This window comes from Bos indicus x Bos taurus, chromosome 18 (assembly GCF_003369695.1).
Source record: "Bos indicus x Bos taurus breed Angus x Brahman F1 hybrid chromosome 18, Bos_hybrid_MaternalHap_v2.0, whole genome shotgun sequence".
Lineage (NCBI taxonomy): Eukaryota > Metazoa > Chordata > Mammalia > Artiodactyla > Bovidae > Bos > Bos indicus x Bos taurus.
In genome coordinates, this window is record NC_040093.1 from 14259736 (window position 1) to 14272097 (window position 12362).

General features: G+C 46.4%; 1 protein-coding gene across 1 annotated transcript; it reads right to left on the reverse strand.

The window, feature by feature from the left end:
- Positions 1-927: 927 nt before the first annotated feature.
- On the reverse strand, positions 928-4060 carry TEX101 (testis expressed 101). The gene is made up of 6 exons (XM_027515717.1): positions 3969-4060; positions 3240-3341; positions 2967-3110; positions 2640-2828; positions 1433-1561; positions 928-1275 (listed from the first exon to the last, which is right to left on the reverse strand). Exons 2-6 carry the CDS (start codon positions 3301-3303, stop codon positions 1040-1042), a joined length of 762 nt encoding a protein of 253 aa, XP_027371518.1. The 5' UTR covers positions 3304-3341; positions 3969-4060; the 3' UTR covers positions 928-1039.
- Between the last annotated feature and the right edge of the window lie 8302 nt (positions 4061-12362).

Genomic DNA, 12362 nt, shown 5'->3' on the forward strand with positions numbered 1-12362 from the left:
TTGTTGGTGTTTCTTCTCACTCTTTAGAGAGATTTACCAAACTGACACAATGGAGAGCTGGATGCCTAAGAACAAAGATAAAATATTAACTTGTGTGGGGAGACTTTAACTCCAAAAGTTAGTTAGAACTAGAGAACTTTCTAGAAAGAACTTGGCTGGACTATGCTATGATCAGGCTCCCTGTCCTTTGTGGGAGGGGTCAACAGTCTGCAATAAAAGTCTTTCCTCCCACCTCCAGTGCAGTTTATTGTATGTCAGTTAAGCCTCAATAAAGCTGCTTTAAAAAAAATGAAAAAAGTCTGTTTCTCTTTACTGTTTTACTTTGCTCTATATAGCTCCTGTATCACGGGAGTCTTTTACAATAACATAGACTTTATGTATTCTTGAGTAATAAGTTAAATAAAAAAGTGTAAGAATTTGAAAAAAAAAAAATCTCCCCATCCACATTATCGTTTGGCTCACACTCACCAGAACCTATGGAGCCCTAGCTCCATCCTAAGTTCTCTCTGTCCACTGAGGAGGCATTAAGTAGGCAGAAGAGTTGAAAAGGAATGATATAAAGTGGGCAAGGAACAAACAGGATAGGGGAGACAGGGCCCATTGTAACTGAAGAACTGGAGTCTGATTTTTCTGACACACCTCCCCAGGAACTATTAGAACCCCAAAGCACATGATTTTGGCCTTATGACTGGGTTGGGAGTGTTCTAGAGGAGGATAATGTTAGTCTCCTGTCTAGCCAGCAAGAGAAGGAAGTCTACTACAGTGAAAGGAATACCAGACTTTATGGCTTTGTCCATAGCTATGTAAGTGTAAGGAATTCACTCAAGTTTTTGAGATCTTTGATTCCCTTTGTGCAAATGTGTGGGTTGGACAGCACGAATTTTAAGGACCCTCTTCTTAGCACAATAACACCACTTCTAGACTTGAGGCATACACAAATCACAGCAGAAACTTTATTAGAAATGTCAAATACATTCACAGAAGCTACTCTTCAAATCTCCACCTGCTCAAGCTGCCGATGATCAGTCTGAAGAGATGATTAGGGACCAGAAGCACTCCCTCCAAGGATGAGCAGTAACAGCATCAGCAGTAGCTTTAACTTCCAAACTGAAGTGTGAAGCCACGTGGCCCCATTGTCAATCTTTCGGGTCGAGATGGACATGGAGGGGCAAGTTTCCTTCACCCACAGGGGTCCTATTTTAAAGACCCCAGACATCAGCTTGCAACCAATGATCGATGTACAGCCTTTGATCTCCAAAAGTGAGTTGACATTTCCTGTGGAACAAGGATGGGGCGACACACAGATGTTTGAGGAAATCAGAGAGGAATCCAGTCCTCACCTCATTTCTGGAACTCAGTGTCAGAACCTCTTAGGCTACACGCAGATGCCTGAGGTTTTCTGGCCTCTGAAACCATCAGATGTTCAGCTTACCTTCAGAGACCTGAAGTTTCCCCTGATAGCATCGATCTGTATTGTTGGGGCAGGCAACAGAGGGAGCATTCAAACAGGACCCCAGAGCCAGACAGGTTGGGCAGTGGAGGCTTGTTGTCCCTTTGGTTTCTGAAGAGTGAAAAGAGAGAAAGTTAAGGATGTGTCCTGCCTCTGGAGTTCTCTCTCCTTGCTGCCTTCTCTTCCTCGAGTCTTTCCTGCTGATGCCTCTCTACTCAAGGCCTGTTACTACCACCTCCCCATCCCTCTCCAACTGATTTCTGTGTTGTCAAAACACAATCCAACATGACTTCCAAACTTTGTATAGGTGTGGAGGTACAGATAAACAAAGGACACAGTTCCTGCCATCTAGGAGCATTGCCCTGAAAGAGACAGACATGTAAGTAATTAACTACCATACAACTCTGTGGGCACTGTGGCCACGGTATGGTACCAAAGAAATGGAAGAACGCTTAATTATCTAAAATAATTTGGTTGAATTTTTTCCCAGAATGGACACCTCAGTTGAGATGGAGGAAGAACAGAGGTTAGTTGTGTGAAATGGGGGTTGCATGAGGGTAAAAAAGCCAACAGCAAGGACAGTGGCCTGAGACCTGGAAGTGTGAGCTGGCTTGGTGGATTTGGAAATTTTGAGAAATCACCAGGTGTTGATATTCAGCTGGCAGGCACAGACAGGCAGGGCTGGACTGTTTTTTATAGCCAGCATCCATTCTGATTGGTCAGCACCATCTCCATTGTTAAGTATTTTGAATCCTGCCCTAGCTAAAACACAATAAATGAGAGAGGGAAGAGAAGAAAATGACCTGAAAAGGTAGGTGTGGCCAGGTTACTGTAGACTTTGAGGACAAATGCAGGAACTGAGCTGTGGCCACATGGCAATGGGGAAGCTGGAGCAGTTAGACCGCCACCAGCCTGCTCAGAAACCTCCACTGACATCTTATTGCTTAATAAACCCCATATCCACTTTACACTGCAGCCTTCACTGATGTCCTCTGCTCGGAGTACACTGTTTACAGTACTCCAAGGTGACAATTTAGAAAAAGAGAGACAAGCAAAAGGTCTGAGGTCCTTTTGTGTATGGCCCACTTGAACCTAAACCAAGTAAGAACACAAAGAAGGAAGCCTCCCGTTTTCTTTTCCGGAGTGTATAGAGTTTCCCTTAGCACCCATCTCTTCCCTCGCAGGGTACCTTCTTCAGTCTCTTGTATATTCCATATATCATATAATCCCTCTCTGTTATTGCAAAAGGGATCCTCGCAGTAGTTACTGTAGGAGATTGCAGCTAGACTGGGGGCTGCAGTGTGCTGGATAAACGTTATTGCCGGTGTCCCATCCAAGCTGCAGCTCTTAGTGGCCAAAATCGCTGTCTTGGTCCCTGCTGTGAGACAGGAAGGAAAGAAAGTGGGTGGGGACGCTACTGTTTGGCCTGGGGAAGGTGGAACAGTCTTAACATGAACATAATCATCTCCCCCCGTCCCCTGCCCCCACCAGCCCAATTGCCCCTTTCTCATTTTACCAGTTTTGATCAGCAGGATGGTTTCCTGGCACAATGTCCCATTGTCACAAGCTTCAACTTTCTCTGAGGTCCAGTTGAACATGTTTGTTGCATCCTCCTGGATACCCATGAATGTACCCTTTTGACAAAACAATTTCTGTGCCACTGGGGAGAAAAGGAGATAAAGATGAGCACTTGTCCTTCTCTGCCGGGGCCCCAAATCCCTCTTTTTTCACCAGAAATCCATCCTCCTTGACCCAACCACTCCCCCACCCCCACATCTCCAATACATACTGATCAAGGTCGGGGCTCCTACAAGAAAGAGGAGCAGCAGACCCTGAAAGTGACAGGCTCCCATGGCTTCTTTTAGAGACGTTTGGAAGAACTGATCAGGATCTGTGGTTTGATGGACATGGACAGGAAGCTTTTCAGCCACATGGAATAAGATAAAATCTAAGCAAGCACCGACTTAAGGGCAGAGCTTACTGGTATATATAAAACGATGACTGCTAAAGTCAGTCTGTCCCGATCTAGCTTGTGAGTTTGGGCAACTTAACTAGTTAACAAGCCTCAGTTTCCATAGCTGTACTTCTCAGACTCGGCCACCCAGACCAATGAGCTCAACAATCCGTACTCTGTAACCTCTGGAGCCATAATCCGGCCTACAGGTCCCTTCTCCCTCAGACTCTGGAGTCCAGATTAAAACCTATGCCCTGGAGGCTCAGGTCTCTCGGCCCCCATCTTCATCCGAACCCGGATTCTGAGGTCTCAGCCTGGTCCTAACTAAGGATCCAGGAGTTTGGGTTCAGCCACCTTTTCTGGCAGGACGCGTGATTCGGGGTACCCAGCCCTCTCCCCCTCTCAGATCAACGAGGCCAAGACTCCAGCCTTCGCCCTGCTAGCTCAAGGAGTCCCGCTCCCACCCCAGCCTTATCTTTACCCAGGACCCAGGAAACTGGGTCCCCAGTCCCTCTTTTTCTCTTTAAGGGACCAAAATTCCTCCTGACTTCCAGATAATCTCACAAAAATATACTGGTGCTGAAGTAACGCCTTGGAACGCTACACTCTCGCAACCCGGCCTTCTCCTTCAAGCTCCCTGAGGCACGGAAGGCGGGACCTGTTTCACTCGACAGCTCATTCGAAGCCCCATTGGTTGACACAAAAGCGTCTGATAGCTCATTGGATGAGCCTGGAGGAACCCCACACCCATTGGCCTACTCCTGACCGGCTTGGAACATACACATACGCAGAATGGCGAGTGGCCTGTAAGCCGGAGGACCGAGAACTCGCTGGTCTTGGCAGTGCTAGGCCCGCTAAGTGCGGGGGCGGCGCATCCCCAAATGACTTTGCTTAAACTTTTTGTTTGATCTACAGAGTTATACTTCCCTAGCCGCACTAGGAAGGCAAACCTTTGGCTTTCATCCCCCGAACTCTTCTCCTAGCCCAAATTCCTGTCATGGTACCAGCTTGGCCCGTTCCCAGCATCCATCCGGTGGCCGTATCTGTTGGGAGTCAACTTGGTCCCCTCACTCTTTACTTGCAGTGGTTCCTGCTCAGCTCAGGCCTCATCCTCTGTACACACCAGGGCGCCAGCCTCCTCCGTGGTCTTTTGGAAGATTGAATAGAGGGATGCTGGCTTCAGCGTTATTTCTGGCACCCTTGAACGGCAGAATGCCATTGTAGCTAACTCACATATTGGTGTCAGTATCATGAACAAGATGCATCATTCAGATTTCTTGTTTATGGCTGGAAATCATTTTATATATATATATATATATATATATATATACTTAAATATAAGTTCTCTGGATGTAACAAAGATGCCATATGTGTTCTTTCAGACTTGATACTGTTTCTATGAGTTTTGTGGTATAAATGAATATTTATTTTTCATAGAGAAAATGCCACAGTAAGAATGGTGTTGGTAAAACTCTTAACTTTATGTGAAAATATATTAAGAGCTTCCAGTTGGGGACTGTTAACATTAAGAATATAATTATTAATATTGTTATTCATGTAAATATTAGAAAGAGTTAATATACATAATAAGAGAGCATTCTGGTCCAAACACCCTGCCCCTCAGGACCCAGGAATCTGAGCCACACTCCCTTATTTTGGGGACTCAGGCCTCCAGAACTCACTTCCTCTGATCTGTAACAGTATGTGGTTTTCGTGGGTTATTGTGTAACTATAGGTCTGGAGCAAGGTCTCAGATCTTGGCCACCATTGCCAGTGCGGGACCAATGAGTTAGGGGGAACTGGAGGGCAGAGAGGGTGGTTGGAAGCTGCATAGACACCTGCTTGGATCTCCAGAATCTTGTCTTAAGACCCTTATCCCTTCCCATGCCTCTGAGTAGCACTCACCCTGCCTCTTCAGTTCTAGCCCCATACCTGGCATTTAGCAACTGTAGTGAAGGTCATCTTAAATAACACATTGGCCTGTTGATTAGTTTGCTGAGGCTGCCATAGCTAAGTACCATGGGACTGAGAGGCTGGAAGACTCTTTCTGTGTGAGCTTTGGACATTGTTCCATGTATTTCTCCCTGGAAGGTTGTTTGCACCCAAATGCACAAGCTTAAATAAAGGGCTTCCCCCACACCGCGCCTGCTCTATTCTAAAGTAAATTGCCTGTGTCTGCTCACTTAGCCCTGGTAGGGAGACATGGCATTTTACTTGTGTGTTTTAAATTAACTTTTGGCATGATTAAGATGGCCCCAAACCACCTCTGAATAAAGTAACTAAAAGCAGACATTTTAACAAGAGCTAGTACTGCTTTAAACTGTTAATCACTGATATAAATATAGTAAATCTTTCTTTGGGTTCAGTTTTTAAAGCCATCAGTAACTCGGTAGAAATTCTTTTTTTTTTTTTTATTTCTTTATATTTGTCTGTGCCAGGTCTTAGTTACCACACATGGGATCTGTTAGTTTCAGCATGCGGTATCTAGTTACCTGACCAGGGATTGAACCCAGGCTCCCTGCATCAGGAGGTGGAGTCTTAGCCACTGGACCACCAGGGAAGTCCCCATCCTTCTCATATCCTGGGGATTGTAGGTGTTGGTCATCTCGGGTAGGTTCTCAAGACATAATAGGGAGACCCACAGTATTGCTGGCTTCAATGCTCACACACCACAAATCTTGGATATTGAGGTGCCCGTGCTTCTGGCAGTGAGCCAACTTGGTCCCTTACCCACCCACACTGGGTGAGGTTACCCTGATGGGTCTAGAGATGGAAGGAAGAATAAGGATCTATTCTTTAAGAATTGAGAGCTCAGGGGATCTTTGAGGGCTGTCAGGGTAGGTTGTGCAAGAGCACTTGTGCTCACTGGCTCTCTCTGGGATGTGGGCCATGCTGTGCTGGGAGTGGTTCAGTGGTTCCACCTGGTTCATGAGAGTCAATTTTCAGTTTTTCAAGCCAGTTGCTAAATACAACCACTATTAAAAATTAAATTTTGTCAACTTAAAACTAAATTATGTTGAAGCAAAGGTAGGACTTCCCTAGTAGTCCAGTGGTTAAGAACCTTCCTGCCAATGCGAGGGGACCCAGGTTCGATCCCTGGTCTGGGAAGATTCCACATGCTTCAGGGCAACTAAGCCCACGTGCCACAGCTATTGAGCATGTGCACTGCAGCTACTGAAGTTCGCACACCCTAGAGCCTGTGCTCCACAACAAGAGAAGCCAGCAAAATGAGAACCACGTAGACTGCAACTAGAGAAAGCCTGCTTAGCCATAAATAAATAACAACATTTTTAAAACAAAGGTAATAAATACTCAAAAATCATCACTTCCTAAATTATCTACTATTTTACTATTATCTATGCTCTTGAGGCTATTTATAACTATTGTATTTGTATGGTGTGTGTGTGTGTACACAATCTCTCAATCGTGTCTGACTCTTTTATGACCCCATGGACTGTAGCCCGCCAGGCTCCTCTGTCCATGGGATTCTCCAGGAAAGAATACTAGAGTGGGTTTCCATTTCCTCTTCCAGGGGATCTTCCCGACCCAGGGATCAAACCTGTGTCTCCTGCATGGTTATTTCTTCCCAACTCCATAGGCAGGGACATCGTGATAGCTTGAAATCAGCCACAGTGGGAGTATTTACACCAAGGACATTGGCAAATGCTACAGATCAGAGCTTTTATTTCTCCCTTCAGGGAGGCAGATGTTCATTTACCAGCACACCATGAGTGCACGTGGCTTTGTGTTCGAGTGTGGATTTATGTAGAAAGGAGCTCTCTCCCGATGTGGGGAGCGAGCTCCGCCCGTGGCAAAGGTCATGAGGAAGGAGGCTTGACATACGCAAAGGCGGGATCAAGCCTCAGGAGTCTCCCTGGAAATTCTCGAGCAATCTACCCCCAAAACCAGAGTCTGCCTACTTTCTGCTTTGTGCTTTCACCTACACCTCTGACTTTACGGGGGGCTGTCCCCCACTACCTCTCTCTGAAAAAAGAGTTAGCTTACAGCTCCAGTTAATAGTTCCTGCGTGTGACAGTGTTTCAACCTACAAACTCCTTTGGAAGTCCTCTAGCCTGCCTGAATAGGTTTTTTCCGGCAACATGTGATTGTTCAGAGCCTCCCAACTGTGAGAGGCAGGAGATGTTCTAAACTGTCTAAACACAGATTCCTTTGAGTAGTTAAAAGATTGATTAGAAATTGTATTGGTGAAGGGTTTTTCACTTGTTGGGCCAATGTTTGCTGCTAAGTCTCCATATCCCTTACCTACTGTGTCCTTGGCGGTGTATTGATTGATATAATGGGTGTATAGAAATGTAAGCAGTTGCCTCAATGTTTGTAATCTTGGACCCTTGAGTTAATTCTTTTCTTGATTGAGCCCACCTCACCTTTGTCCTATAGGAATGCAACTTTCTCCAATGCTTTTTGGAGGCTGGCGCCTGACTTTAGAATAATCACCTTTAGAGAAAAATAAGTTTCTTAAAATGTTAACAGGCTTCCTGGCCAGAAGATGATGTAAATCACCTAAACTTTTGCATATGATAAGTTTGAAAGCCTGACTTCGATAAGGATCAGGAACTGCTGTCTTTGCATGCCTCTACCCCTTCCCCCATTATCCTCTATGCACAACTTAAGGTATAAAACTGCTTTGGAAAATAAAGTATGTCCTTTTGTTCACCGGAATTTGGTCTCCCCATGTCGTTCTTTCTTTCACCTTCTAGCTGAACTTTTCCTCTGAGGCAGGGAAGCTCGTCAAGCCTACTAATTTTGCCTGGGCTTCTAAGATCTGACCGGGGAGGCCTTAGCATCTCCTCTCCTTCGGGAGAACGGGAGGACGCCTGCGGCCTTCGTAGGTGACGTAAATTCCCTGCTTTGGAATTTTATTCAGCCTCTTTTCTTCACTGAATTTCTTCGCTGAGCTATCCTTATTTCACCACTCTTTATATCCTTAATAAACGTTTAATTAAGCAGTTGTTTCCTGATCCTCACCAACGCCGTCCCCGCTTCGAATTCCCTGGATCAGCCAGGGCTGGTCCCCGGCACCCCCATTTCAGTACTGGGCCTTTTCATGCCAGTTATAAATCGATGAAGTGCATGGCACCCCTCGCCCTAGATGCAGAGCATTTGTGGTCAGAGCAATCCTCTTTGTTATATATTGTTGCAATCATATGTTTCAAATACATGGAGGAGTTCCCTGGTGGCTTAGTGGATATGATTCTGGGCTTTCACTGCCATGGCCTGGGTTCCTAGATGGGGAACTGAGATCCTACAAGCTGTGCAGCACAGCCAAAAATAAATAAAATTAAATAAAACATATGATTACTCCCAACTCCTGCACCATCCTTTGTGGTTTCCCTGGATCCAGTATTAATAATTGTAATCAGCACTCCCCTTAATAAAATTCTACTTGTTACCCAACTTGGGTGAACAATTTATTTCCTGCTACCAGGTGGCTCAGTGGTAAAGAATCCATTGCCAATGCAGGAGATGAGGGTTCAACTCCCGGGTCAGGAAGATCCCTGGAACAGGAAATGACAACCCACTGCAGTATTCTTCCTTGGAAAATCCCATGGACAGAGGAGCCTGGAGGACTTGGCAGGCTATAGTTCATAGGGTCACAAATAGCTGGACACGACTAAGCGACTGAACCTGAAGCCAGGACCCTGACCAATTCAGAAATTTGGATCAGCCGTGGCATGAAGCAACAGACAAACAAAACTGTATTCTGGGATTAGGTTTCCACTACATGGGAGAAGCACAGGGATGACCACCTTGATGGAAAAAGATAGGACACAGGTGAGAGAAGTCCTGTGACAATTTCATAGTTGGTCAAGTTATCACTGGGGTAGCAGTGAAAGAAGTGCAGATGGAAAGCAAGGTGTTGGGAGCTGAAGTGGGTGTGGCACTTTGTTACTACGGCAACAGTGGTGCTGCACAGGTTGACTGGGGAGTCGGCTGTTCTTCCGATGACCCTAGTGAGCAAACGTGGGGGAAGAGGAGCAATGGAAAGATAAGATTGTCCAAATGGAAATGTGATAGACAATCAGAAAACTCCCTTGGCAGAACATCTCTTGTTTCCAGTCACAGGGCAGATATGGCTGAGGACCAAGCCTAAGGCTTGAGTGAACGGGTTGCAGAGATGCACTGCCAGGAAAATGTTCAATGTTGCCAGTCTGTGTTAAGGGAGTGTGACCCTCAGATGTGGGATAGAGACCACTCATAGGAAACTGCTTCTCCTCCAGACCCACAAGAACGAATTTCTAATGTAGTCCAAAGAAGCACAGGACTTGGTTTAGCATGTACATGCCACACATTGAGAGCGTTTGAGAACCTCACCAGTTTGCACGGGCAGGAATCCCAGAGTGTGTGTATGAGCAGATTCTGTGCCAGTTATGGCCTCTCAGCTCCAGATTAGCTCTTCATTGCCCTGCTGGATCCTGCAAGCAATTTTGTTCATCTCCAGGCACAATGTTAGGCTTTGCCAGTAGAGGGTGGTAGAGGGACACTGCAGGCTGAAGAGCTTGTCTTCTGGCCCCAAGTAAGGAGGTTCCTCCCTAGATGAACTATTCTCTTATCTTTGTCATAAGCTAAGTCGCTCAGTCGTGTCCGACTTGGTGCGACCCTATGGACTACAGCCTCCCAGGCTCCTCCATCCATGGAATTCTCCAGGCAAGAATACTGGAGTATGTTGCCATGCCCTTCTCCAGGGGATCTTCCCGACCCAGGGATCAAACCCCTGTCTCTTACATCTCCTGCACTGGCAGGCAGGTTCTTTACCACTAGCGCCACCTGGAAAGCCCTGTGTTCTTTAGGCTTAGTAACCAGTTCCCTCTTAATCCTCACCCCGTGTTTCTAGATAATGATTCTTTCTTTCCTTTTTGGCCTTATGGATCTTAGTTCCTGACTAGAGATGGAACCATGTCCCCCGCAGCGGAAGCTCAGAGCCCTAGCCATTGGACCACCAGGGAATTCCCTCATGATTCTTTTATTTTTAAATATTTCCCCTTTTGAATATTTATTTTTATTTATTTTGTTGCGCTAGGTCTTAGTTGCAGCACTTGGGGTCTTCAGTCTTTGTTGCAGCGTGTGGGATCTCACTCCCTGGCCAGGGATTGAACCCAAGCCCCGTGCATTGGAAGGGCAGAGTCTTAGCCACTGGACTCTCAGGGAAGTCCGATAATGATTCCTTATACTAACTGGGGTTCAATCCCTGGTCAGGGAACTAAGATCCCACGTGCTACGTGGCCAAAACAAAAACAAAACAAAAAACTTTACCTGTTAAAATTAGCATGTGGTTCCTGACACATGCCTGGACCCCGACTGATACCGATTCTAAGGGTGTGAGACTAGACAGGACCAAGGGGAAGGCTTCATGGGGCCAAAATCTTTCACAGGGAATATAGGAGTGGAGGTATTAGTTCAAGCATCTGGGGATAGAATTACTACTCTATTGGGTTAGTGAGTTAACTAATGTCTCCATGCAGTGACAACAAGTGAGCTAACTCTCTCCAGGTGACCTGGCTGTTGACTCCACTCAGTACCCAAACCAACAAAGGCAGAGGCCAATCTCAGCCTGTTATGACATCTTTCTACAGCAGGACTCTTCAGGACATATACCCAACTCTCGGGACTGACCTTTCTCCCCACAGGGTAATACACTCTGTGGATGCTGTTCTGCCTTCCTTGTCCTCACTGCTTCTGTCAACACTGCCATCTGGGGACTTAGGAAATGTCTGCTCTATTGCTACAGGATCCCACGAAGTTTTTTAAAGTTAATTAATTAGTTAATTAAATTTCTTTCTTTTTTTTTTTTTTTTGCTGCCCTAGGTCTTCCTTGCTACATGGGCTTTCTCTAGTTGTGGTGCACAGGCTTCTTATTGCTGTGGCTTCTCTTGTTGCGGAGCATGGGCTCTAGGGCATGTAGGTTCAGTAGTTGTGGCGTACAAGCTTATTTGCCACATGGCCTGTGGGATCTTCCTGGACCAGGGATTGAACCCCTGGCCCCTGCACTGACAGGTGGAGTCTTAATCACAGGACCATCAGGGAAGTCCTCCCATGAAGTATCACTTCCAACTAGAGGACATATTTTAAGGCAAAGGAACTGAGGCAGTTAACTCCCCGCATGGAGCTCACTGACTTCCAGGTGCCCCACTATACAGACACAGTTGGCTTATCAGAAGGGTCGAATGGTCATGACGGCTTTTGAAGGCACCAGGTAGAGAAGGTACCTTGCCACCCAACAGGAGATGCTCTAGGTCTCAAACTGGCCAGTCTATCGTGTCACCTGCCCTAGAGCCAGAATGCAGGGGTCCATGACACAGGGGAAGATAAGGGAGTGTCCCCGCCCATCAGTACACATGACAACCCACTTAAAGCATTTTTGCTCCTGGTCTCTGTGACCTTGGGCTTGGTGTGGGTGAGAAACCCAATCAGAGCTCTAATCAACCAGAAGCCAGGACTGCCCCCATGCTATTTTGTGTTCCTCCTGCTGCTGAAACAAGAGGCGGAGAAGACGACCAGAGGGACCGTGACCACCAGAGGAAGGCTGGTTTGCCAGGTCAAGGAGGACTACGTTTGGAAGCCAGGGGATGCGTTGTAGGTAATACTGACTCGCCGGTGGCCCTGTTTAGCATAAAGTGGCCAAAAGCCAATAAAGACAAGACTATTGAACACTTACTTCCTTTAGGAATGAAACCTTGTGTCTCAACGATGTCCAGAGGAGGTGTTGGCAGGTGGTAAGAGAACGTAGAAGGGGTGGTAGAAGCAGGCGGCTCTCATTACCACCAGCCGCACAGTCAGGGCCTTTGCAGCTCTGTTATAGGTTTTCCCCCATCTTCCTCTGACTGTGGTTCATGAAGAACTGGTCATCTAAAGCTGTGGGTGTGTGACCCCTTGCCATTAGCACAAGACAGTTCTATGATTAAGTACCAGACGGGAATTGTGTGTCTTCTGTATTGCGGA

Coding starts and splice junctions, on each gene's coding strand:
- TEX101 (XM_027515717.1), bottom strand. CDS start 3,303: ATGGGAGCCTGTCACTTTCAGGGTCTGCTGCTCCTCTTTCTTGTAGGA. Junction 3,111..3,239: donor AGGAGCCCCGACCTTGATCA/GTATGTATTGGA, acceptor TTTTCTCCCCAG/TGGCACAGAAATTGTTTTGT. Junction 2,829..2,966: donor CATCCTGCTGATCAAAACTG/GTAAAATGAGAA, acceptor CCTGTCTCACAG/CAGGGACCAAGACAGCGATT.